This window comes from Balaenoptera borealis, assembly GCF_965194805.1.
Source record: "Balaenoptera borealis genome assembly, chromosome: 1".
Classification (NCBI taxonomy): Eukaryota; Metazoa; Chordata; class Mammalia; order Artiodactyla; family Balaenopteridae; genus Balaenoptera; species Balaenoptera borealis.
In genome coordinates, this window is record NC_138860.1 from 172083021 (window position 1) to 172110736 (window position 27716).

The 27716-nt window shown below is 48.3% G+C and overlaps 1 protein-coding gene across 3 annotated transcripts; it reads right to left on the reverse strand.

Moving 5' to 3' along the window:
- Nucleotides 1–6991: 6991 nt before the first annotated feature.
- SESN2 (sestrin 2) lies at nt 6992–27555 on the reverse strand. 3 transcript variants are annotated; one of them, XM_082348264.1, is made up of 11 exons: nt 24293–27548; nt 21451–21513; nt 17439–17504; nt 15375–15572; nt 14806–14988; nt 14482–14694; nt 13747–13897; nt 13330–13448; nt 12783–12973; nt 9641–9785; nt 6992–8862 (listed from the first exon to the last, which is right to left on the reverse strand). In XM_082348264.1, the coding sequence occupies exons 4-11, from the start codon at nt 15516–15518 to the stop codon at nt 8776–8778; spliced, it is 1233 nt and encodes a 410-aa protein (XP_082204390.1). In that variant the 5' UTR covers nt 15519–15572; nt 17439–17504; nt 21451–21513; nt 24293–27548; the 3' UTR covers nt 6992–8775. The 3 variants fall into 3 exon arrangements, with proteins under 3 accessions (XP_082204390.1, XP_082204391.1, XP_082204389.1); XM_082348265.1 differs by having other exon boundaries at nt 21427–21513; XM_082348263.1 differs by lacking the exon at nt 21451–21513 and having other exon boundaries at nt 24293–27555.
- Between the last annotated feature and the right edge of the window lie 161 nt (nt 27556–27716).

The window sequence follows — 27716 nt, forward strand, 5'->3', positions numbered from 1 at the left end:
GATTGTCTTCTTATTCAACAATAAGAGACCCTGAAACAAAACTTTATCATTTCCCTCATTTCTTCCTTTTTTAAAAAATAAATTTATTTATTTATTTATTTTTATTTTTGGCTGCGTTGGGTCTTTGTTGCTCCACGTGGGCTTTCTCTAGTTGCAGCGAGTGGGGGCTACTCTTTGCTGTGGTGCGCGGGCTTCTCGTCGTGGTGGCTTCTTTTTTTTAATTTATTTTTTATTTTTTTTAATGCTATTCTTGTCTGCTTACATTCTTTTTATGTATGTATGTATGTATGGCTGTGCTGGGTCTTCGTTTCTGTGCGAGGGCTTTCTCTAGTTGTGGCAAGCGGGGGCCACTCTTCATCGCGGTGCGCGGGCCTCTCACTATCGCGGCCTCTCGTTGCCGAGCACAGGCTCCAGACGCGCAGGCTCAGTAACTGTGGCTCACGGGCCGAGTTGCTCCGCGGCATGTGGGATCTTCCCGGACCAGGGCTCGAACCCGCGTCCCCTGCATTGGCAGGCAGATTCTCAACCACCACACCACCAGGGAAGCCCGTGGCTTCTCTTGTTGCAGAGCACAAGCTCCAGGCACGCGAGCTTCAGTAGTTGTGGCACCCGGGCTCAGTAGTTGTGGCTCACGGGCTTAGTTGCTCTGCGACATGTGGATCTTCCTGGACCAGGGCTTGAACCCGTGTCCCCTGAATTGGCAGGCAGATTCTTAACCACTGCACAACCAGAGAAGTCCAATTCTTTTTTTAAAAATGTCTTTTCTTTAGAAATACTTAAACTAAATTTAAAATATTGCCTTACATGTAAGCCATCATCTCTCAAGAAGCAATCAAGTTATCCACGTACCTCTTGTAACTTTGTAGGTATAGTTTTTAATCAATGTTCAAACTGTCTTCACTAAATGGACAAATTACCATTATTACTAATTCTTTTCTCCAGTTAGTTATTGTCAAATTATCTAATGACTACTGTATTCATTAGCAAATGCCTAGAATGAAATATTGTCCTAAGCCTAGTGAAGTAATACATTTTGTTGCATTTATGTTTTTGTTCTAATTTTTGAATGCAAAACTTTGTGATTTACTAATAAAGAAATGGGTGATTAAGAACAACAATGACAAACTAACCTGTAGTGACAGAAAGCAGAGAGTAGGTGTCTGGGCGACACAAGATAGGGGATTGGGGGACTCACTGCAAAGCACCACAAGGGAATTTGATTTAGGTGGTGATTACGTAGGTGTGTAATTTTGTCAAAACTCAAGGAACTGTGTGCATTTAGAAAGTATGCATTTTGGGCTTCCCTGGTGGCGCAGTGGTTGAGAATCTGCCTGCTAATGCAGGGGACACGGGTTCGAGCCCTGGTCTGGGAAGATCCCACATGCCGCGGAGCAACTAGGCCCGTGAGCCACAACTACTGAGCCTGCGTGTCTGGAGCCTGTGCTCCACAACAAGAGAGACCGCGATAGTGAGAGGCCCGCGCACCGCGATGAAGAGTGGCCCCCGCTTGCCACAACTAGAGAAAGCCTTCGCACAGAAACGAAGACCCAACATAGCCAAAAATAAATTAATTAATTAATTAAAAAAAAAAGAAAGTATGCATTTTATTGCATGCAACTTATACTTTAATGAGTTTTATTTGAAAGGAAAAATAAAACAGGGTAAAGAAATGCACATTAGAGGAGAATACCAACCTCGAAGGGAAGAAAGTAAAACCTAGAGAGCCTGGAGGGTCCTGCTTTTGTTGGTCTATGACTTTGGCTCTGAGCTTTGTTTCCCCCAAATCTTCCCCAAATCTTCCCTATCTTTAAGACCTAGCTGAAATGCTGCCACTTCTAGGAAAGTTCCCTGGCTTCCCCAGCCCACAGTGATTTATCTTTGAAGTTAATATTGATTCTGCATATTAAAACAAAAATCCTCCGTAAATGAGTACAGTGCTTTCAGTTTAAATGCTTTCAGCCCACTATTTCAGCTGATTCTCACCTTAACCACCAGTCAGGGCAAGGATTATTCTACTCATTTTAGAGTTGGGAAGACTAAGGCTTAGGAAGGGAAGTAACTCACCTAAATATTACAGCCTCCAATTCCTAGGCCTCCAATGCTCCTTCCTCATTGGAGGGGTGGGTAGAAAGAGCACAGGTCGAAGAGTCTAGAACTCCTGCTAATTTGCTTGGCAGATTCCTGGGCAATATTAATATTGCTAGCCCTCAGCTTCCACGGCTGTAAAATGGGTGAAATCCCTGCCTGCCTATGTCCCAGGGTTGTGGTTAGGATTGCGGAAAACAGTCCCTGGTTGGTGAATAAGTTATCAATAAGTATTTAATGCAATCAACACACATAAATTGAGCACTTAACTCTAACACTATGGCAGACAGTGGAGGTACAACAGCGAACAAGGAGACAGGCAAGAAGTAATAAAGATTATGAAAGGTGCTGAAGAGAAAAGGGGTGGAATTAGGTTGAGAAACAGGGATCAGGTCAGAACTCTGATGAGATGATATGAAAGGTGAGGATTGAAGGTTTAGAAAGAGCTAGCCCCCACACAGGTCTGGGAGAGGAGCAGTCTAGGTAGTGGGTATTCTATATTATCTTGCATTTCACAACTCCCATTTCACAGATGAGGAAATTGAGGCTATTCATCTGAAAGAATAACATTGACCCAATCCCTGTCTTCCGTTGAAGGGAGGAAGTAGATTAACTAAACAGGTACTCTATGAACGTTTCCTCATTTGATCTTGACACTAATAATTTTTGATGGTAATGTTCCCATTTTATAGATGAGGAAATTAAAGAAAGTTATCAAAGGTCATATAGGTACTTGGTTCTGTTTACTTACACTCTGCCTCATTCCAGATGGACTTGCACTCAGATTTGAGCCTTGTCTGACTCGTTCCAAAGTCCAAGCTCTCTCCCCGACACCAGATTGACGCTGCGAGTCTGAGAGCTGGCTACGGAACAGACAACTAGCCAGAGCAGAGGCTGAGTCCAAAACATGGGGAGGCTGTTATTTCTGGAACACTGTTGCCCATATCCAGCACTAGACCAGGCCTCCTGGTGGATACGAACCTGTATTTCACACCTATTTTATTTATTCAGCCCCTACCACATGCCAGGTCCTGCTCTGGGCTCTGGAGATAAAGCAGTGAACACGCTAGACAAAAATCCTCTGCCTTCATGGGGTTTGCAGTCGAGTGGGGAGATGAGTGAGCCCCACAATGGTTATAATATTAGACATAAAAAAACGCCTTCCTAAAACAGAGGCGCTAGGTAAGCTTAGGCCAAAGGAGGAAGATGTATACTCAGGGTGGAGGTGGGGAACCAGAGAAACATTTTTGGTTAAGGGGATTTTTTTTCTTTTTTAATAAATCTATTTATTTATTTATTTTTGGCTGCATTGGGTCTTCATTTTTGTGTGCAGGCTTTCTCTAGTAGTGGAGAGCGGGAGCCACTCCCTGCCGCGGTGCGAGGGCCTCGCACCGTCGTGGCCTCCCGGTGTGGGGTGGGGACCTCAGCGGTTGTGGCACGCGGGCTCAGTAGTTATGGTTCACGGGCTCAGTAGTTGTGGCTCGCGGGCTCTAGAGCTCAGGCTCAGTAGCCATGGCACATGGGCCCAGCCGCTCTGCGGCACGTGGGATCCTCCCTGCCCAGGGCTCCAACTGTGTTGCCTGCATTGGCAGGCGGATTCCCAACCACTGCGCCACCAGGGAAGTCCGGTTGAGGGGATTTTTGAGTCTCCATTCCATCACGTCCATCTGTAAAAGGGAGACAATACTAGGCTCTATAGGGCTGTTGTGAGGATGAAATGACATCATGCTTGTGAATTACTTAGTGGAGGACCTGGTATGTAGGCAGTCCTAAATTAGTCTTACTACTTTCTTCACTCCTTCTTCTAATAAATGCTATCTATTGCCTTAGTTTGGGCCGCTATAACACAAATATCTTAGACTGAGTGGCATAAACAACATTTATTTCTCACAGTTCTGGAGGCTGGGAAGTCCAACATCAAGGTACCAGCCAGTTGTGTTCCTGATGAGAGCCCTCATCCTCGTTATGTCCTCACATAGTGGAGCGAAAGTGAGAGAGAAAACAAGCTCTCTCCTGTCTCTTCTTAAAAGGGCACTAATCCCATCATGAGGGGTACACACTCATTACCTAATTACCTCCCAAAGGCCCCATCTGCAAATAACATCACACTGAGGATTAGGATTTCAACATATGAATTTGAGAAGGACATGAACATTCAGTCCACAACATCTGTTTTGTAATAAATAAAATCTCCTTTGAAGACGTCCCATTGCCAATAGGATAAAGTCCAGAATTCTTAATATGCCAGATCTGCCCTAGGCTTTCTTCTTACCTCACCCTTCCTCATATTCTCTCTGCTCCCTCTGCCCTGCCAGGCTGCCTTCCTGCTTCGAATTTTCTCCCATGCTGTTTCCTCTGCCAGAAATCTTTTTTGCTCTGCACCCCTTTCTCCCCTCCCATCCTTGTCTGGTCCTCTCTCATCCTTCATGTCCGAGGTATTTCTCTGGGAACGGTTCCCCTGCCGCACGCTCTCATGGCTCCCTGTGCTTTTTTTTCACCGTCCAGGACTCATCACAAGTATTTGTATGATGTTTGTCTTTAACACTGGATTTTAAAGTCCATGAGGGCCAGGACTGTATCTGTCTCATTCACTGCTGAACTGCCAGCATCCGGCAGTGTCTGCGACAAAGTAAACACTTGATAATGTTGGCATGAGCCAAGAAAAGGGGTTCCTCCCTGGAATGTGAGTTTAGAAACTCAGAATTGGGGCAGAAGCTCAAGGCTTCCCTGAACAGGAACCAACATTGAGGTCAGAGGTGATTCAGACAGGAGGGGAAAGAAATTCTTCTGCTATAACCAGCTGAGATATGTTTTTTCTCAGAACCAGGGGCATGACACGGGCTGACTTAAGAGAAGGTAAAGCATCCAGGCAGAGAGTGTACTTAACCTTCTCCCCAGAGATGGCAAGTGACTTGCCCAAGGTCTCCAGCCATGGGAGTGGGGATGGGAGTGAGGACCTTTTCTGGCCTTTTCAGCATTGCAGCTGTCGCCTCCAACCTCAGGAAGAAAAAGTTTGTGAGCCACTTCTCCATTCCACTTGTCCTAGGGCTCTGGTGAATGTTCGAAACCTGATGGAGGAGACTCACCCAGCTCCTGTTTCTACCCACTCTCAGCAGCCCTCAATCCAAGCATGGCTTCAAAAGTCAAACCAACCAAGAATCAAGTCACCAGAAACTTCTACTAACTCCAACCTGGGTAGACATGCCTAGGTCCTGGATTGCAGGTTGCAGAAGTCTAAAACAGATTCACTGGATCCAAACTGGAGCCAAGAGTTTTCAATTCCACATGCAAATCAGCTTGAACATGATTTTTAGAAATACAGACTGAGGGCATAGGGAGTTTGGGGACAAAAGTAATGCTCTGGATGGTTCTTCCCTGGCAGTCCAGCAGTTAAGACTCTGTGCTTCTACTGCAGGGGGCATGGGTTCAATCCCTGGTTGGAGAACTAAGATCCCGCATCCTGTGTGGCATGGCCAAAAAAAAAAACCAGAGTGATGTTCTGGAGTCAGACTGACAAGGATTCAAATTCTATCTCAGTTTCATGATGTTGGGCACATGTCTGAATACTGAATGGCTCACTAGTTCAAGGTACCTGAACTGTGCTAGGTGCTTTTCATGCATTATTTAATCCACACAACTCTCCTGTGACCCTAAGTATTAATTCTGTTGCATAGATAAGGAAATTGAGGAGGGAGAATTGAGGTAACTTGCTTACGGTCAAACATTAAATGTCAAAGTTGGAATTTGAACCTGGGTCTGTCTGTTATGTTAGTGTTCCCTAGACTCTCACTTGAGGTTCCTTTTCCACATCTGTAAAATGGGACCACCACTCTTTTCTCACAGGGTTGCTGTGAAGATGGAGAGATTACTTTTGAAAACATCTGGAAACAGTCACTCAGTGATGCTACCTGGAAAAGAAAATGTTTTGCCCTCGTTTTTTTTTTGGCAAACTTGAGGCACAGTGAAATTAATCAACCCTCCCCCTCCCAGGGATAATAAATGACTAAGTCAGGACCAGAATCTAAGTTTTGTACTCCAAGTCTGACTTACTTTCTCTCATACCCGATCAAATGACTCCAGAAGGAAGAATGAGTGTATAGGAACACTGCAAAAATGAAGAAGGGAAAGGGTGTAGGAGAGTCAATCAGGGGAGGCTTCCTGGAGGAGACCCAGTTTTCATTTTATGACGGCAGTACTTAGAGGAAGTGGGAAGCCAGCAGGAGAGGTCTTAGCTCTTAGTCATGATGTGGTTTTTCTGATAAGCTTGCTAGAGTTCTTAGTGCCCAGAGAAGCTAAGAAGCTTGACCAAGGTCACACAGCTACTAAATGGCACTGGCACAACTTGGAGTCACGTCTAACTCCTTATGCCTGGATCTGTCTCCTTGGTGCCGGGGAGGGAAGGATGAGAAGCAAGTAAGAGTAATGTGATGAGGCAGGAGAAACAAAGGGTCCCCCAGAAATTCTCAAACATCCTCCCTCTGCCACAGGCCAAGGCCTCAGGATCAAGTTGACCCCAGTTGCAATCCTGGTTCCACCACTGACCACTGATGCAGCCTCAGCAATGTCACTTGACCTCTGAGTCTCAATTCCCTTACAGGATTTTGCTGCGGATTCAGAGAAATGACTCCAAGTACCCAGCCTGGGGCCAGGCATAGTGAGAAAAATAAGATGGCCATTATTATTCCACAATGCCAGGCCAGCCACAGATGAGTGGCAGGGCTGGACACCCAAGGGACAAAAGTAGACTTTTAGTGCCAACCACTCCCAACTCTGAGGTCGTGGGCACAAGTGCTTAGCAGGGTAAGGGCTGGCAGGTCAGGTCTATGATGCAATCACAGCTCCCTGCTTATGCCAAGAGGTGAACCATGACCCTTAGGAAATGGAAAAACAGCCCATTAACAAGAAGTACAAAACAAAACCTCAGTGAACTTTTATTTCTCATCATACAGAACTGGTAGCAAAGGCAAAGATTTCTGCACTTGAACACTGAATACTCCTCCCCACCCACCCGGGGACGTGTACAGTCATCTTGTCCCCTCTGGAATCCAAACCCCAATGCCGGGGCCTCTTCTCTCCTGCCCAGCTTCATTGCAGGGAGGGCTTGGAGGCCTGAAGGGGGTGCCAGTCGCTTGCCCATGCCTGCACGGGTATGAAATGTGGCACAATGACCAGGCTCCTCTCCTGTCCCACCCCAGAGAGGAGGGTCAGAAGCAGCAGCAGCTTGGCCCTTGCCTTTCTTCAGTCACCTCCCAACTGGTCAGAGGGGAGGCACTTACTGCCGGAAGAAGAGCAAGGGAAGTCATGGTTCACAGCTTGTTTGCTACAGAAAGTGCCTGGGATCAGTCCTTGGCTGCTTCTGCCTCCAAGCAACCCACCTAAAATTGAGGAGAAGGGACAGAAATTGGGATGGGGGTGGGGAGGTCCTTGGCAGGTAGCCCGAAGAGACTGACTACAAGAGTGGGGGGCTCCCCAGAAGCCCTCGAGATTCTGCAAGGATTGCAGTTGGCTGCTGGCCTCAGGATCTGAGTGAAGCCTCAAATATCTCAGAAACTACCCCTCAGTCTGCAACTGTGGAAATGGAGGTCACCTGGCTGGCCAGTGCCAGGGCCCACACAAGAACCCTGGGGTCTCCTGACTCTCCCCCTGAGCCATGTGCCACCTAAACCACCTAGAAAGGCTTGCTTTTTTGGCAAATGTTTGTGGCAGAGCCATGGGAGATAGCAAAGTGGGGTGCCAGCTTCTGCAGGGCAGGTGCAGCTCTGGGGAGGACAGATTTTTCCCTGTCCTTCTCTCAGACACTGACTATGGCTGTAGGGTTGAGGCCCTGAAGAACCTCACCCATAAAAAACCAAAATACAAAAAACAGAAAAAACACACAAAAAACCCAAAAGTACAGAGAATGTATAATATAATACTCCCTCCTCATCTAAAGGCAAAGTGACCAACAGAGAGTCCAAACTCTCTAGAGATAATCTGCTTGATGTGCTTGGTCTCTCTCCTGGGGCCTCATACCACCAGGTGTGGGAGAAAAGGGTAAAATGGCAAACAAAGGAGGTCAAAGGAACTGAACTAGGACTGGGGCAACCAGGGAACGAAAGGCCTGCAGGCTGCCTAACGGAACAGGCTTTTGGGGAGCCGGATGCACAAACCAGCTGTGACCTTGACTTTCACATTGATGGATGAATGGCAGGTGGGAGGTAATGAAGTCTGAGAATGAGGAAGCAGGAAGAAAGGCAAAGCCGCTTGGAGTGTCAGTCCCTGGAGGTGTTTGCCCCTCTCCCTTGGGGGCCAGCCAGGGACTTCCCAGGCCAGGAAGGCCAAAGTACTTGTGCTGCCCGGGCCCCCGCCTGCTGGCACACAAGTCTGAGCTCAGCTTATTTTCCTTCCTGTGCCCTTGGCCTCTGAGGGTAGGGGCAGGAAGAAGGGCCTTGGCGCCTGGAGATTTGCTAGTCCTCTTCCAGCTCCCAGGGGCAGAGCTGAGATCCCAGAGTCAGTGCAATGATCCTGTCCATTCCAGTGAGAAGGAGGGTGTGGCTCGGGGGCTGCACATCACACACAGGCCCACCACCAGAATAGGGTGGGTGGGCGTGGGACAGGCAGGCTTAGGGTCTGCCTCCAGACACAGAAGTCCTTGCAGGGAGAAGGATGCCCCCAGGGTCAGCTGCTCCAGGCCCAGGTCCTGCACACGAGTCAGGTCATGTAGCGGGTGATGGCGCGGAGGACATAGAGCAGGGCGGCTTGCATGCGGGCCTCCAGAAGCAGCAAGTTCACGTGGACCTGGGGCACAGAACAAGGGCTTGTTGGCAACTGATGTCACTCCTCGCCATCCCCTTCCCTCCCAGACTGCCACTATCCCTGACCACTCATCCTTCCCCATTCTTTTTTTTTTTTTTTTGACCATGCTGTGTGGCATGCAGGATCTTAGTTCCCTGACCAGGGATTGAACCTGTGCCCCCTGCATTGGGAGCGCAGAGTCTTAACCACCTGACTGTCAGGGAAGTCCCTCATCCTTCCCTTTCCTACAGAGATGCCTTGACCTTTCCTAAGGCTCTAAGCAACTTGGTGCAAGGACTGTGTTAGGATTTCAAGCACATTTATCCCTATCACGGCTAATCTCTTCATCCCCCGAAACTGAAAACAATAGCTACCCCTGACATCTATTTGGGATCAGAGGTTTACATTCATTTTCTTATTTTATCCTCCCAGCAACCTTGAAAGGCAGGCAGTTTTTATTCCTATTGTAAAGAGAACAAGCTCAGAGAGGCAAAATGACCTGCCCAAGGTCACATGACTACCAAGTAATAGGGTTATGATTTGAACCCAGGTCCTTCTGGCTGCCACTGAGGACCCTGTGAAGCACACTCCTATTTTACAGGTGAGTAAATGGAGTCTGAAACCACACAGTGGAGTAGGACATGAACCAAGGACAATACACCCAGGTGTCCCATCTGGCAGAACAGACTTAGTCTGGGGCACCTCACTGGGTCCCCACCCCTTGCCTCCTCCATGGGCCAGGCTGTCTGCTTCCGTCCTGCTCCTCCCCTGAGAGCCGTACCTTCTCTGAGTGGCGGAAGTGCCTCCAGAAGTGGTTGTACATTCTTCGGGTGGTCTTCTCTGGATAGCAGGCCACTGTCTTGATATAGACCTTGAGGTTCCGCTCCAGGAGCTGGTTCACCTCCCCGTAGTCATAGTCATCGTATCTGGATGGAAAGGCCCCAGGAGCATCACTTACCCTCTGCTCCCACAAGTATCTCCTCTCCCCAGCCCCACCCTGCAGAAGGAGGAACAGAGAGTGGCAAGAAAAGGCAGAAGGGAGGAAGCAACCAGAAACTTTGTTCCTCTTAGAAAAACAGCTGATGTCATATATCACAGGCCACTGGACTCGTAGGGGAATGCACAGAGGGTGAGCATGCTGTACTGACCATGTGATCATGTATTCACGGCATCCTCAAAACTACTGTACACTACTGTATACAAAACTATTGTATACAGTTTATTGTATTTCATCAGCCTCAATTTTATAGATGAAACTGAGGTTCAGAGAAGGGAAGTCACCTGCCCTAGGGCATACATCTGGGAATGGGATTCAAACTCAGCTCTGCCTGACTCCAAGGTCATAGTCACTGCTTTACAGCTGAGGCCATGCATGGAAGATGGGGCAGGAGATCAATGCAAATATTTACCCTGGAGAAGGAAGAGGGAAAGAGAAAAAGGAGCCGGGAGTCATTTTACAGATGGGCAAACTAAGGCCTGGGGAAGGCAATTAGCTTGTTCAAAGTCAAAGAGCAAGTTGGTGACAAGTCTAGAAGCCACTTTGTCACTCCCTAGTCCAGTGAGCCAGTGAGTCATCACAGATCAGTGTGGATGAGGAAGACGGGTTTTTCTTTTTTTTTTTTTTAATTAAAAAAAAAATTTTTTTTTTGGCCACGCCTCGCGCCACGTGGGCCATTAGTTCCCCGACCAGGGATCGAACCCGTGCCCCCTGCAGTGGAAGCACAGTTTTAACTACTGGACCACCAGAGAAGTCCCAGAAGACCAGTTTTAGACTAGAGGACAGATTTGGTAGACAAAGGTTTAGGAGTGAGGGCCATGTTGGAGAGCGGAGGAGCCTGGACCTGGCAGCTGGGCAGGAACTAGCCTGTGCCACACACACCCTAAGATGCCCGTCCATCCTTGGCCTTCCCTGGCTTAGAAACCTGCCAAGGAGGTTGGCCAGAAGGAGGCTGGCCAATTAAGCACAGCTCAACCCACTCAGTGAAATATGATTTACAGCTAGTAACGCACAGAAATGCACATTTTTCTACAAGGAGCATGTACCTTTTTAAAACTTTGGGGATTTTTTTTTTGATGCTTGGAATAAATAGCTAAACTAGAAAAGCAAGAAAAAAAAATCATGTGTTCTCTAAAATATGCTCTCATTTGATTAAACTGAGCAAAATAAATACAGTAGACAAGAAAGTCTTATTTTTGTAAAATTATATATGTTTTGGTCATTTGTGCATGGAAAAAAGACAGGAAAGAAATATTTGACAATAATAAGGGCAGGTGGGATTATGGATGATTTTTATTTTCTTCTTTTTGTTATCTGTTTCCTAAATTTACTAAAAATCTGGCTCTTTACAAACATCAAGCATATATTTTAAAAAACGAAACAACAATTATAATTTCAACTATACAAAAGCAACTACATAAGAAAGAAAAAAAGCAATGGAGGAAAACATCTCAGAATGTAGATGTGGTTGTGGAGTAGTAGAATTTGGGGAAATTGTTTCTTTCTTTAATTCTTTAAATTTCCCACAACATTATCAGAGTGAGGTTTTTAAAAATAAAAAAATTGTTCTGTGTATATTTTTGACAAGTAATTTCACATCTAGGGTTTACCTACAAGGACTTAGGTATAGGGCTTCCCTGGTGGCGCAGTGGTTAAGAATCCGCCTGCCAATGCAGGGGACACGGGTTCGAGCCCTGGTCCGGGAAAATCCCACATGCCGCGGAGCAACTAAGCCCGTGCGCCACAACTACTGAGCCTGAGCTCTAGAGCCCGCGAGCCCCAACTACTTAGCCCACATGCCGCAACTACTGAGCCCGTGCTCCACAACAAGAGAAGCCACCACAATGAGAAGCCAGCACATCGCAACGAAGAATAGCCCCCACTCGCCGCAACTAGAGAAAGCCCGCGTGCAGCAACAAAGACCCAACAGAGCCAAAATAAATTAAATAAATAAATTAAAAAAAAAAAAAAAGGACTTAGGTATAAAACTAGTCATTGCACATGGTATTTGTAATGGTGAAAAACTGCAAACCACCTAAATATCCAACAATAGGGAAATGGTTGGATAATTACACTTCATCCATAACAACACTATGCAGTGGCTAAAAAGCATGAAAGATCTATTCACACCAACAAGGAAGGTGGTTCACAATAGATTATTAGGTAAAAAAAGCAAGTTGCAGAATATATCAAGTATGATCCCATCAATTAAAAAAAAAAACCTACTCAAAAAAAATCAGAAAATACTTAGGTAACAGAATGAAAATGTAATTCATCATATACTATACAGAGACAACCATTATCAAGTAGCATTTTAGGGTACAGCCTTCCACACATTTTCCATGCATGTACACACTTTTAGTTGAAAAAAAAAGAAAAAGGAACAAAAAGAAGATTCTGGTTGGTAGCCAGCTTTCTTTTCTTTCAATACAGTTTGACCATCTTCCCATGGCAATATAAATAAACCATTATTATAATTTTTAATAGCTGCATAATATTTCACTGAATGGATATGTCATTATTTAAAATCCCCTCCTGTTGGCATTTCTGTTGTTTTATTTGTTATGAGAAGAAATGCTACTTGGAATGAAAATACAAATATAACTCTCTCTCTCAATATATATATATATATATATATATATATATATATATATATATATATATACACACACACACACACACACACATACACATACATACACACACACACATATATAAAATCTCCCTAGTTATCTCTGGGGGTCGGATTAAAGAGTTTCAAAAGATGAGCATGGCTATTATCTTTTATAATCAGCGAAGAAATACATTTGCTTTGAAAAACAATATAGGCAGGAAGAAAGGGAAAGAAAAACACACAGAAAAAGGAAACAATTGTGAGCTCAGATTGAGGGCTTGCAATACACTCATGCCCTGGTCTTGCACTCACCTGATGCCAAAGACGCAGTGGATGTAATTCCAGATGGCCCTGCGGAGCATGGAGGTATCTACTCCGCTGTGCATGGCGATGGTGTTGTAGGTGAGGCTATAGGCTGCTTGGAACTTCTCATCCAGCAGCTGCCCACCCTCGGGGTAGAGCCGCTGGATCAGTGAATAGCCATGGTCCTCCCAGGTATAATCCTGAGGAACGCAGGAAGGGGTCAGTGAGGAGGATGTCCGGGGCCCAAGGCTAGCCGGAGAGACGCCATCCTCTGGAGCACACCTCGGCTCTCCATAATGTGTCTCTCCACCCCACAGATCTAACCCGCCGCTTGGTCTGGACCTGAGAAGCGGAGGAGGATGCCGCTTGGTGATGACTTCCTCCTTGTGATCAGGATTCCCTGAGCTTAGGGCACAGGTGGGTCCCTGCACATCCAGGGTCTCCCACCTCCCTCGTGGAATCCTGAGGGAGAGAAGGTGCCCAAATCTCTAACTACACAAACCACCCACCCCTGCTTGCTTGTAAAGCAATACTAAGACCAGTGGGGAGAGCCTACCTGGGCGCGGAAGGTGGGGGGTGCCTGAGTCCCCCGCCGGGTGAAGTCCTCGTATCCGAAAGTGGGATCTTCCACAAAGCACAGCATGTCTGAGTTTGGAGAGGGCTCCAGGATGTCCGCTGAGGACGTCAGAAAGAGGTCATGGTGAGGCCGAGGCATGGGGCACAGTGGCCTCCACTCCTGATTAATCACCATTAGGGGGCTGGGGAACGCAGAGTAGGGGGCCAGAGAAAGCCCCTCACCACATCGAGTGGGACCAAGACTTCGGCAGGAGCCAGGCCTGGGGGAGGAGGTAAGTCAGGCCTGTGGTGGCTGGGAGGTGGATGCAGATGTGCAGGGCATGGAGGTACCGGCTTCCCAGCAGAGATGATGTAAGGAGGGGGCGGCCCCTGAACCTGGACGCCTGTGACCCTGTACCTGAGGGGGTCACCAGCAGGCTCTCTGACTTCTCCAGCTCGAAGCGGCTCTCCATCTCCTCCTGGGAGGCCCCCTCATCCCGCAGCAGGCTCTCCTGCAGCTGCCTCATGCGCTCCATCAAAGCTTCCACGTCGCGGGCGGCCTCAAAGCCCTGCGGGAGAGACCTGGTGGTGACCATCTACTCTTCCTCCCTGGGCCCCAGAAACCCCACACGTCTTTCCCACATGCCGGGCCTTCCTGAACGATCGTAAAAGCCCCGCGCCTCCTCTGTGCCAGCCACTGCACTGGACAGTTCACAATGCCTGTGCTTCCCAAAGTGATGTTTAAGAGCTAGAGAATAGACACGGCTTCTCTGAGCATCAACTTCCCTCACAGGAAAGGGCTTTTTAAAATATCTGTATTTTTAAAATACAAACAAATAAGGCCACTTTATAGAATGAGAGGCAAACTTTGTATTTTTAAAGTTCTAAAAGTCAGTGACTTTAAGCCCATGGGGCTCCATGCTGAGGCCAGTCACGTGGTTATTTCATCTCATCCTCACAACCCTTTATGAAGTGCGAGTCTTTATCCTCGTTTCCCAGATGAGGAAACTGGGTTTCAAAATCAAATAACTTTTCTAAGGCCTCTCAGTGTGCGATAGGGAAGCAGCTTCAGATAGGGAGGCGCTGTCTTCTACCCAAAGACCAGGGGCCATGCCAGCTTCCTCTCCCACCAAGACTGAAGCCCGTGACTTACCCCAGAGTGGTTCAGTGGGTCCCTGCTGGGGGGTGTGCTCTGCTCACTGGGGGGTGAAGGGGCCTGGGGGGCGGGGCTGCCCTCGGGGTCCCCCTCAGGGAGGATGCCACAGCCGAACACGAAGGAGGCTAGCGAGTGGCAGTGGGTGAGCAGGACCAGGGCCTGGATGAGCTCGGCCAGGGACCAGCTGTGCTCGCCTGTCTTCAGCAAGGCCTGGAGAGAAAAGGAAAGGCCAGACCTGCTCAGTGCCTGCCCTGGGCTGCCTGCCATGCCCCAGCCCGGCCCCCGTGCTCCCTCGGGGACCCGCGTCTCTGCCCACTGCACCTGGATGTGCTCCTTGGTGATGAGCCACGGCCGATGTGCCAGCAGCTTGTTGATCTCGCTGAGCTTGCGCAGCTTCTCAGGGGCACGGTGGAGGCCAAGCAGCCACTCAGGGTCACCGCCAGTCTGCAGAAACTCAGCCATGTGGGAGCCCACCAGGTAGGAACACTGGTGGCGGGCGGCGGCCTGGAGGTGGTGGACAGAGCCCAGATCACCCTCTTCTTTCTGTGCCCTGCTCGGGTGGGTACCCCATGGAGGGAACATCACAAGCCTCACTGTTGCCTGAGAGGCAGGAAATTTAGGTTCTAACCCCAGCTTTGCCACTGGTTTGTTGTCCTCGCTCGGGCAGGTCACCTGACTCCTTTGTGCCTCAATTTCCCAATCTGCAAAGCAGGCATTAAATATGCCTCTCTTCAAACTCTAAAATTCGATGAATGGTCAGATAAAGCCAGGGCTTTGCTCTATGCTGCCTCTCCTCCTTGTTTGTGGAATCAAGCCCCCAGCAAAGAGATCTGAGGACCGAATCCCCCAATGTGTCCACCCCTACAAAAGTCAGGCTCAGACAGGCTCACCATGATGGCGATGTAGTGGCGCCAGGAATTGGCCAAGGGCCCGTCCGTGTGCAGCAGCAGGTAGTGGAGGCGCCAAAAGCTGGTAAAGTAGTCGGGGTGCAGGCCCATCACCACTGCCAGGTTGTCCACCCGCCCGGAGGACATCAGCGCCTCCAGCCCCAGGTGTTGCTCAAGGCTCTCGGCTCCCTCCCGAAGGACCTGCCAAGCAAAGGTGAGGAAAGGATGGCTTCCCCTCCTGCCCTCCCCACCAAAGAGACCAACATATTCATTGCATTCATTGGGATTTTAATAGCAAGGAACTGAAGACAACCACGATGTCCAAAAAAAGGAGAACAGGGGAGGAAAAGATATTTCATTAAATGATTAAACAAATACTTATTAGACACTTGATATAATAATAGTCGATACTTATATAATGCTCACTAAGTGCCAAGCACTGTTCAAACACTTTACACATATTAACTCATTTAATCCTCACAACTATGAAATTAGAGACCTGTTTTCTCCAATTTTAGATAGGAAGCCTCAGGCACAGAGATTAAAGTACAGCTTCTCCTGCTTTCGTAGAGCTTCTATTCTTTTTTCTTTTTCTTTTTTTGGCTATGCCGGGTGCCTTGTGGGCTCTCAGTTCCCCAACCAGGGATTGAACCCAGGCCCTCGGCAATGAAAGCTCAGGATCCTAACCGCTGGACTGCCAGGGAATTCCCCACAGGGCTTCTATTCTAATAGTGCAAATCCGTGCAGTGACTGGAGGTGGATGCAAAATAGTTCACATTTCCTGAGTGATTTCTCCACACCAGGTCTGAGTTTGGAGCGTTCCCTGCCTGCATTATCTCACTGATTCTTCCCAGTTACCCTGTGAGGTGAATACTATTATTTTCCCCCACTGACACATGAGGGAATCAAGACCCAGAGAGATTTCATTCTGTGCTCAAGGTTACAGATCTGGTAAATGACAGAACCAGGATTCAATTCCCGATTAATCCCAAAGCCTATTTCTTTCCTTTATTACAGAAGAGGAGTGGTTATTTATAAATGAAAAAATAAAAGATAAGAACAATATTTGAGCTTAAAATTCTGGGCTACCGACATAAATAATCAGCGGGTGGTTGTGTGCTTTCCACTTACAAAGGGTGGAAGGAACTGAAGGGTTTAGACGTTTGTTAACAGTTCATTAACTGCTTGGCCTACACATTTAGGAGAGCAAGGAGGACAAGGAAACATTTGTCTTTGTTCACTGAAGGCCAAAGAAAAAGAAGGAAACTATTATTTTTTAATTTGTCTGTTCATGTGTTTTGAAGTTTCCCCCACCACCAGGCACACACTGGAGTGTCAGTTCCATGATGGCAAGGATTTTTGTCTGTCTTGCTCTCTGCTGTATCCCCAGCACCTAGAACAGTGCCTGACACACATTAATCATTCAATAGATATCTGTTAAATAAGTGAATGGATGACCTGACTCAGTGGATGAAAGGTGTCTCTGTTGCATTAAGTGAAAAAATAAAACATAACAACCAAAAAAAACTCCACCAAAAACCCAAATAAACAACAACAACAAAACCGTGTTATAAACTATGACCTTGGCTCTGTATGAAAAAAAGTCTGGAAAACAGCGGCAAATGGTTAACAGTGATTATCTCTGTGGGAGTGGGACTGTAAGAGACTAAAGCTTTCTGAAACATTGGAAATTTAAAAATAATGAACACATATTATTTTTGAAGTCGAAAAAAACTTTAATACACGCACAGTCAAGGATGAGAAGATAAACATGCATAGTTCTATCTTCTTAAGGAAATACAAGTCTTGTTCTGGGAATCACAAGTCTGGTCATTACCTAGCTGTGTTATTATCACTTTATCTCTTTGAGCCTGTTTCTTCCCAGCAAGATGGGGTTGATATGCCTGCCTCACAGAGCTGTTTTGTGGATTAAATGGGTCAAGAACCTGAAGGGGTAGTTTCAAACCTGCAATTTCAAGAGACCAGCAAAGCCCCCCCCCACACTCAGTGCCCCATGTCCTTTCTTCCCAGGGACCAACAACAATTCCTAACCCCTTCCAAGCTTACCTCCTCCACTGGAATGAAGGCGCTGGGCCCTCGAGGGCCTCGCCGAGCCCGGCTCTCCCTCTGCTCCTAGAAGGAAACACATCATGGTTAGATGGAGGTAAAAGCGAGGACTAAGAAGACAGTTCTCTCTCCAGTTTTCTCCTCCTATCCGAGGGGGTCACACTAAGTTTTTTTTTTTTTTTTTTTTAGGCTGCACAATGCGAAATGCAGGATCTTAGCTCCTCGACCAGGGATCGAACCCGGGCCCCCTGCACTGGGGGCGCAGAGTCTTCACCACTGGACCACCAGGGACGTCCCCCACACTGAGCTTTTAAAATCACCTTTCTGGCCCACCTTGCATGAAGCAGTCAGGTGGAGATTTATACCAGTTTGGTGGGTGAAGAAAGGGTAAAGCGACCAAGAGAGCTTACCCCACAGGCTGAGTTCTTCAGGAACTGGGAAGGGACACAGGAGCCCACTATATAGCCCCAAGGGAAATATACAGCCACTGTGTTGCACATTTCCAGGAGGCCACCTTCTTGGCAGCCCTGGAGAACCTATAGAAGAACCCCTCTTGTTCGTATCCTGAAGCCAGGTTACCAAGTCCCCTAAATTCCTATGATGCAGCTTCAGCCTCTCTCAAATGGTCATTTCTTCATCCCTCCCGCCATCACCACCTTATAGACAGACTACCACCATCTCTTGTGTGGACTACCACCCAGAGCCTCACCAATGGTCTCCCTGCCTCCACAGCCCTGTCCTCTCCTATCCATCCTCTACCAAGTTAACAGAACGAATGAATAAATAAAACATCCTCCCCCAACCCCACCTCTGGGACCAGGAGCAGATCTAGTGAGTACATGACCCTGGTGGTTTCTAAAGAGGGCAAACTTTCTGTAGCCAGAGTGCACTTTCTCAAGTGCAAATCTCATCACTGGCTTAAAACCCTGCCTCCGCCTCCTGTAGCCTTCCAGACCATTAGTGGCTCAGGCCCACCATGCTCCCACTGGTCACACCTTTTGCAGAGCTAACTCTGTCTTCCAGGGTCTAAGAACCTTTCTTCTGATCCTCATCTGTGACCCCCCAATTCCCAATGCTTTTGCTTCTGAAAACGTTGCCTTCTAATTGTCTGATATAGGTCTCCCTACTACCAGATCACATTCTGCGGAGAACAGAGCCAGGTAATTCACACTAGTCTGTGAATGAAGAAAACAGAGAAAGCAGAGAGGCGTGGAGGGCAGGGCGGTAAAACGCTGATGGTAGCGGCTATTCTGACGTGGGTATATTGGAGCCTCTATGGAAACCACCAGTTTTATTTATCCATTTGTTTTGATACCTGGGAGGGGGCTCTCAGCACTGGCCTTAGAAACAGTTTATCCAAACCAGAGTCATACCCTCACTGGACAGAGACGGTGTCCTTCTAACTCTCCCCTCCTCATTCAAATGTAGACTTACTGCTAATCCTCAAGTGTCCAGGGACTAAAGATTATAATTGAACCTTCCTTTTCACATAGCCAAAAACCCCCTGAGGGAGGCAGAGCTCTGGGGCTCTGAAAGACCACAAAGGAAAGAACAAGGGTACAAAAGTCCCAGGCATGTGTACCAATTCTGCTGCCACTAACTTGCTGTGTGACTCTGAGAAAGTAACCTAGACTCTCTGGGCCTTAATCTTGGACAAAGAAGGTAGCTGGGCTGACTGCTTAGGCCCCTTTCAGCCCATAGTTCTGGGATCTACCAGGCCAGCCTGGTCCAAGTCCAGCATAGAAACCACCACAGTCCCCAAGCACTCCCGTTTCACCTTCCCTCCTCCCTCACCAAAGAGAAAAAAAAAACTAACAGCTCTGTCTGGGAGATAAGGATTGCTGACTCCACAAACTGGGCCTCCCCCTCAGGGGACCTAAGGACAGATAGAAAACCACAGCCAGGTGTGGTGGGGAAGGGCAGGAAGGAACTGGGGGAGTTGGGGGGGGTGGTGGGACAGGGAGGGCCCACCAGGGTACTAGCGAGGGACAGCGAAAAGCTTTGGGAATCCCTTCCCACTCTAAAATCTGCCCCAGGAGCTGTCAAGGGAAGAAACTGATGCCTGTGGGTCTTTAAATGATAGGTCTGGATCTACCAACATTATCAGCCCTGATGAAGATGATGATGATGATTGTGACGATAGAATACTGTTAAAAGATAGGGGCTCTTGACACAAACTGCCTGGGCTCAAATGACAACTCCACCACCTATTATCTGCTAGCTATGTGAGCCTCAGTTTCCTCACCAAATTACGGGGTAATAGTACCTACTGTCACTGGGTAGTCATGAGGATGTAATGAGGTTCTGCCTGTATATTAGCTCAGTACCTCTGTCACAGCAAGCACTTAACAAGTCAGAGATCATTAACCTCATTGTTATTTCAAACAAGGGCCTCTCAACCCAAGCTGCACATTTAAAATCCCTTTGAGAAGCTTTTTAAAAAATACCAATGCCAAGGCCCAGCAATTCTAATTTAATTGGGTGGGGCCCAGCATAATTTGCCAGGGAGGGAGGGCCATTGTTTCACACCATTTATTGATCACTTTTTCAATTATAAGGCACTCTGTTAAGTGCTTTCCAGGTGGAACCAGAATTAATCTGTTCACTCAACAAATATTTTTGATGACTACATTGCAGGCAGCAAGAGTACAGGAGTGAAAAGACAAAATCTTAGCTTTCCCAGAATTTACGATCTAAAGGAGAAAGACAAACAAATGATGAATAGGATTTCAAATCATAGATTATATAAATGGGGTGGGGGAGTGTGTGCAATATTTCAGTCCTAGTAGACAGGGAAAGCCACTGAGGAGACAACCTTTAAATTGATATCTAAATATCAAATATCTAAATGAGTTGATGGGCCTGTAAAGGGCCTATAAAGATCTAGGGAACCAGCATTCCAGTCAGAGGTAACAGAAAGTGCAAAGCCCTGAAGGCAAGACCAAGTAGATTCTAATCCAGAGCTCCAGTACCCTGAATGCTTCCCCAACCTAGACACCCAAAACTTGAGAGGAAGCAGACAGGGCAGGGGCCCACCACCAAGAGATGACACCTCCAAATCAGCCCTCCCCTACTTCCCGGGGTAGGAAGTCAATAATAATAATGGTGGGTAACAACGCTGATTACCATTGGCGAAGCATTTATTTCATGTGCACTTTAAGGGAGTTCTACTACCAGAGCTCCCATTTTACAGATGGGGAATAAGGTTCAGAGAGGTCAAGTCACTTCCGGTCACTCAACCAGGAAGGAGGTAGCAGAGTTAGGATACAAATCAGGTTTCCTCAACTGCAGAAACTTCCTATTCTCTAAACTTCTCAAGGTCTCAGAAGCCCCAAGGCTTTGACTCTGGGGTTCACCAGGGATGAGAAGCTCCTTCTCCCTGTCTACATTCCCAGGGGATCCACTGCCCCAATCACAGCCCTTGTCATCCTGCCTTGTTTCTTACCTTGAAAGCACACACTGGATCTAGTTCTCTGTTGTTACCCCAGAGTTTAGCACAGTGAGTCCAATAAAACTTTCTGCTATTATGAAATATTCTTTATCTGCGCTGTCCAATAAATATGGTAGCCCCTAGCCACAGTGGCTGAACATTTGAAGTGTGACTAGTGCAACAAAAAACTGAATTTTTAATTTTAAAAAATCTAATTTATCTAAATTTCAATAGCCACATGTGGCTAAGGGCTACCATATTGGACAGTGCAGGTTCAGCACACCTGATAAAGGCAAGATCCCCGCCCTGACTATGCGGATAAAGAAAGGAAAACCAGAGGGGGCGGGTGACCTACCCAAGGCAACACAGCTAGGATGGGGCAGAGGGAAAACCAATGAGTTCCAACTGAGGGGACCACACAGGGCAGCAGGAACACTGAGGTCAGACAGCCGTCTGGGTGGCCACTCAACTAAGAGGGCTTCAGGCAAGTTGTAAAGAGAGGATAATACCTCAGAGCTCAGTGTCTGGCTCTTGATTTAAGCGCTCACTAAAAGTTACCTTTCATATCAGCTTTCATATTACCTTTCACTAGCACACTGGTTGCATCTAATCTTCATCAGTTTGGGGGTGGGGTGGGGGTCTCTTCTGCACACAAGGAAAGATTAAGGTTCCAAAGGTTAAGCACCAGCTGACAAGAGGCCAACCTGAGATTTGAATTCAGCTCAGTCTGGCTTGCAAGGGTTCTGTCCACCACCCAGATCAGCCTCTTGGAGTAGCCCCAGCCTTTATTCTTGGTATCCTATCCAGAGCCTGCAACCTCCAGGACTCAGCTACGGAGACTTTTGAAGTCACTCTGCCAGCTGGGAAGGGGCAGAGACCCCCCTCCCCGTGGGCTGCTGAACTCAAGATACTTGCCTGGGTTTACACCTGAGAGGGAGACAGAGCCCAAGCAGCCTCCGATCTCCAGCCTTGCAGGGAGGGGTGTGTGAGTGGTGCATATAAACTCATATGCCCACCATGATCTGGCCGATTTCTCACAACCATCTGGAGGGAAATACGCCTTCTTATCCCTTTTTCAGAGACAGCTCACTGAGTTTCTTTTGGAGCTCAGATCTGACTTCAAAGCTTGCACAGTTCACAAGGGTCAGCTAAGCCAACAAGGGGCAAATAGTTACGAGCACCTATTAGGTACTAAGAACAGTGCTGGGGATGGGACCTACAGAGTGTTTCTAGTCTAGCAAAGGAGACAGACAAGAAATTCCTGATTACACAACTGTTATACTGTAATTGGGATAACAGCTCCTGCAGTGGAGAAGGGCAACAGGAAGCAGGTATGCAGAGGGGAATTATCTGGTGGGGAAGGAAAGACTTCCCTGAGGCGGTGATGTTTCAAGAAGCGATTCTAGAGCCCAAGAGGGCTCTGAGAACATACCACCAGTACTAGAGTGAAGCATGTGAAGGCCTTGACCCGGTGAAAGCGTGTGTGGCGAAGTGATGGGAGTTGAGGGGACTGTACATTCCTTGTTCATACTTGTCCAACTTCCCTTGGGCCTTGGGCACCCGGCTCTGTAAGTTCAGCACCCTACTGTCTTCTAAAGATTCTGCTTAAAACAGACATTCTCCCAAGGTCCTCTTTTCTTGAGAGAGAATATGTAGAAAGGGGTCAGACATCGCCAGCTTCCCCCCACCCCCGCCTGCTGTTGACAGCTGGCTTCCATCTAAAGGCCACACCCTCAGAGCCTTCCCAGTCCACCTGGGGCACACTCTTCTCCCCAGATAACTTCCCAGACACTGTCCCAAAGAGGGATGGAACAATTCTCACCTCAGGCAGGAGGGGTGGGCTCGGACACCCCCTTGTGAGACACCCTGGGGAAAGGGAAATATGTGTTGTGGCCACAATCTAAAAATAGCTAGCATGTTTGATACAGGACATAGCTGCTATGCTCTAGGCACTGTGCGTTGGCCTTTGCATGTATTCTCAGTTAATTCTCCCAACAGTCCTTTGGAAATATGACCAAATCTCCACAGGAGGAAGTTGCTGATCATAGAAGTGATCACTTGGCCAAGGTCACACAGAAAGTAAGTGGGAAGGCTGCAACATGAACCCGGAGCACGCCTGCTCTAGTGCCCAGGTGCTCCAATAAATAAAATTATTTCCATTTGTTCATAAAGAAGGAAACAGAATAATGTAGCTTGGTCAAAGTCACGCAACTGAGAAGTGGCAGGAGCAGTTTTCGTCCCTCCACTTGGGGCTCCTAAACCATGATAGGGAAAGGTGACAAGCTAACAGAAAACCGGGGACCCCCGGAAACCATGCTGATCAGAGAAGTGCAGCTGTTTTTCCCAGGGTCACAGTTCAGGACTAGCACTTGTCTGACTCCCAACCCCAGTAAGAACACTTGCGCCAGGCTCCATGCCTGTAAACTCAAGAAACAAGCAAAACTCTCCGTTGTGTCAAGCACACTTAGAAATCCTAGAGACACCCGAGCCAAAGAATGAGCTATTCTGCTGGGTTAGTGAAGGAAGCCTCTCTATAGCCCCTCCTGGGCCTCAATTTTCTCATCCCGTAAATTGGGGCTACTATTAATGGTATAGCTCATATTTTGCTAGTTTAATCCTGAGGACTCAGCGAAAAGGCAAAGCCGGAGCCTGGCATCCAGTAGGTGCGTGATAAATAAGATGGCCATTGTCCGTGGCGGTGGTAATGGGGGAGGGGGTGTCAGATTGGGTCCAGCCGTATTCCCAGCCTCACTGCAAAGAGAGTCCCTCCAAAACAAACTTCTGGGACGTCAGACCACTTAGTAGGGCACAGCCAAATCGGCGCTTGGCTTCTGGTGTCGCGGCCAGGGTTTTCCCCCTCTCCCCCGAGCTCTGGCCGCGGCGTACCCGGCAGCCCGCCAAGGCCCCGAAGCGCCCACGCCCCCAATCCAAATCGGGGGTTCAGGTGGGGGTGGGGGACGAGGTCGACCTCCGTTGGCCAGCCCCAAGTGCTCCAATCCCCGAGCGGGGGCACTGCAGCGGGTACATATCCTACCTAGAAACAGTTCCTCTAGCCCCAGCCTAGAGGAAGGGATCTGCGGAAGGGGGCGGGGAGGAGGAGTGGTCGGGCCGCTGCGCCGGGATTTGCCTGGACTTGAAGACTCCCTCGACTAGGGCCCAAACCCAAGATAACGTCGAGAAGGCTCCCCTCTCTTTGGCCAGGAGTCCAAAGGAGCCTTGGAGGGCTCTACAGCCCCGGGGGTAGGGGGAGGAGGCGGAGGGAGCCGAGGCTGCCAGTTGATGCAACCCCACTCCGGCTTGCGCGCTCCACTCCCCCTCCCCGAGCTGGGTGGGGGTTGGCTCACAGACTCAGCTCGCGACAGCCCGAAGCTCGGACGCGGCTCTGGGTTCAAGGGAAGAGTGGCGTCGCTCGGCCGCTGCTTACCTCTCCGGCCCCGGGCAGGTAGCCCTTCAGCTCGGCGCGGCACTCGGGGTCCGCAACGATCATGGTGTGCGCCAGGACCCAGCCGCGGCTCGCCGACCGCCCGTGCACCCGAGGGGCTTTCGGACCGACGCGCGCAGGAAGCCGGGACTGCGGGCCGCTGGGAGGTTCTAGAGCCCCGGGGTGTCTCTCGGGGTTCCAGGACACTCCGAAAGCCCAGGATCCGGGAACGGCCGCCGCTGCGCTGGACTCTCCGCTCGTCTGGCTTCTGGATGGTGAATGGCCTCGGGAGCCTGGGATTGGCCGCGGCGCAGGGGTTTTCACGGCCCGGAGCGCCTCGGAAGTCCGCAGTGGCCAGGGCTGCTCGCAAACCCAGCGCTCCTCAGCATCCCCACCGCGGAACTGCCAGCGCTCTCCGGGCTCTGACACCAGCAGCTCCGCTCTGCCCGCCGCGGTCCCTGGGGAAGGGCGGGGACACAAAAGCCCCTCGCCGCAGCCAATCAGGTGCCTGTTTCCTGGGGAGGCGGGGCGACACCTCCCTCAGGAGCCTACGGCTCAGCCAATCGGCACCGGGAAGCGCCCGGGAACTCTGGGAGCTGTAGTCCGCCCCGGACGAATGCTGCAAACTTTTGCAACAGGGTTTAGTCAGATTGTTGGCAATACCAGACGAGAGTGACATTCCGGAGAGTCATTAAAGCTGCATGATGAAACGGGACTTCACCGGGCTGGGCCAGAGAGCCGGGTGTGAAATCCCTCCCAAGTATGTTCTTCAGCTTTTCAGTTCCTGGAGGGACTGGTTCGGGTTAGGAGAGGTAGTGCTAATTACAGAGCTCACCGCCAGATCTTTGGAGATCAGAGCACACAGCCCGGTTCCTCTGGCCTCCGGGAAGGCTCCATCTTAAAATGTACCAGACCCAGGGAATCCAGCTTATTTGTGGAGTCTCTGGAAAAGCCTTCATTCATTGAAATGTCCATGGCAACCGCAGGTCTAACCTCAGTCCCTGTTGCTGCAGTTTCCCCTCTTCTGCTCCCTTGGGGCCTCCCACCCTGTCTTCCATCCCCCTCTTCTAAAAACTTTGTGACAAGGTATTGTACTGTTTTTTTTTTTCTCACCTCTCTCTGGCCACTCCTTCTCTGACTCCTCTTTCTCCTCCCACCTCCTGAAACGTGGGTGTTCCCCTAGTTACTGTTTTCATCTTTCCTCTCTCCAGGCACACTCTCCCTCCCTGATCTCATCCATTTCCTGGCCTTCAACTCTCCATTTGGAAGTAAGTCGCTTCTACCAGCACCTCAGCACCTCAAAGCTGAATTCGTCTTCTTCTTTTCCCTTCCCACAGCCTCTTCACAGTTTTTCTTCAGAGCTCCACTTTTTGTTTCAGTTTTAAAGTTACTGTTTACTTGGGACAGAGAATCCCGACAGGAGCGAAAGTGGACTGGATGACCTCCGACATCCCCTCTGAGACTTGCTGGGTCTAGGCTTAGGATTCCAAAGATGACCCTCTGACTTGGTCATCTGCCTCCAGTCTCTTGGGAGAAGTAAATTAATCTCACCCTCTGATGAGCTCAGGCACTTGGGCTGGGGTTCTATTATAACACTTATCACAGTCTACCTTGGGTTGTATTTTTCTGTGTACATGTCTTATCTGACCCTTTTGATTATAAGTTTCTTGAGGACAGGGTCCACATCTTAACATCTTTGTCTTCTGCCCTATGCCACCTAGCACAATGTCCTGCCAATAACATGTTCTTGTTGACTAAATCTTCCTTTGAATTGAATTCCCCTCGAAATCACCCCCCACCCCAATATGTCAGATTCAGCTTTTATTTTCAAAATCTACTCTGTAATGTCAATGTTTAGATCAGCTTTACTGGTATTTCATCGGCTACAGAATAAAGGTCAAACCTCTAGATTGACATTCAATATCTGCCAAGATCTCCCTCAATTTACCTTTCTAGCCCTATCACTGGCCACCTTCACGTTCCTTGTTTGATCTTCAAGCCTTTCTCTGCAAAGCTCTGGCCACTGAACTCCAACCCAGCAATCAATGCCTTTATTGGTAACTGTGGCCTGAATGAAGGCTTCAAAATCCTACTTCCTATAGAAAGTATTGCTTCTTTAGCTCAGCTGAAAATAATCTCTCCTACTGTTCAACTCCTCAGCACATTGTTTCTACCTTTTTGTACCATTGGCCTTCAAATTTGATGCAGCCTTGTTATGGTGTCTGAATGTCTTACCCCTTCTCTCCAACTAACAATGGAATATATTATTGACCACTTTTGCAAAGTGAGGAAACTCGAGTTCAGAAAAGTAAAACTTTGTGTCAAGGTCATACAATGTCTTCTTTTGACTGCACCAGACTGTGTCAGAACTCCTTTAAGGCAGGAACTGTGTCTCTCTATCCCCCACTAGCATGTAGTGAGTCCTCAGGAAATACTTTTGAATTAATGAATATGAGTTGCTCTCCTTTGTAGAATGACCCTTCAGAACCTTCAAGGAAGCAACTAAATCATTCCCAAGGCTTCACTTACAAAGCTAGTGAATTTGTGAAAAGCAAGAGATACTGATATTCTCAATTGGATGAGATTTTGTGACCCAAACTCCTTGGAAGGAAAGCTCAGAAGGGACGCAGATACTACCATTTACTGAGCTCCAACAACAGTCCAGAATACATCTGTTATCTCATGTAACTCTCACCACAATCTCATGAAGTAGGCATTATGGCCCCATTTGACAGATGAGGATACTGAAGCTAAAGAGGTGTGTTGACAAAGTTCAGAGGGCTTAGTAATATGTTGAGTAAGGATTCAAACCTAGTCAGGGATGACTCCAAAGCAGAAACTCACTGCACCACTGATGAGAGAAAGACCTGAATATGTAAGAAGCAGGCTGGCACAAGGAACTGATGCATAAAGCAGAATTCCAATATATTAATTGGGAGTGAGAAACATAATTGTCAAGTGGCCTATAATTGATGGGGCAGTACATCCCTCTTTATAGGACAGCCTCCATGAAAAGCCAAATTATCATCTGAAGGTGGCTAGGGCATTTAGAATCTGAGCAAAAGGAGCCAGTGAAAAGATGAATCCCTGAACTAACTCCACTCAGAGCAAAACTGCTGGTTAGGGCTCCGGTTTCTTCCCTCTCTCTTTCATTCACTAAACATTTATTGACCATCTAGTGTGTACCAGGCACTGTGCTGGGCTCTGGAAGTCCAGCGGTGAAGCTTTCAGCCCAGGAGGACATGGCCAGGTGACATTGCCTGGGTTTGTTCCTCCCCTCCCCCATGCCTTGTATTTTTGGCTCGGAAAGATCCACCTCCTGTTGCCATACTCTCCACTCTTGCATCAGCTGTGTTGAGGCCACTGATTGGCCAAAGCTTTTTTTATTCCTCAATCACATTCCAGTCCTGAAGATACATCTAGGTTG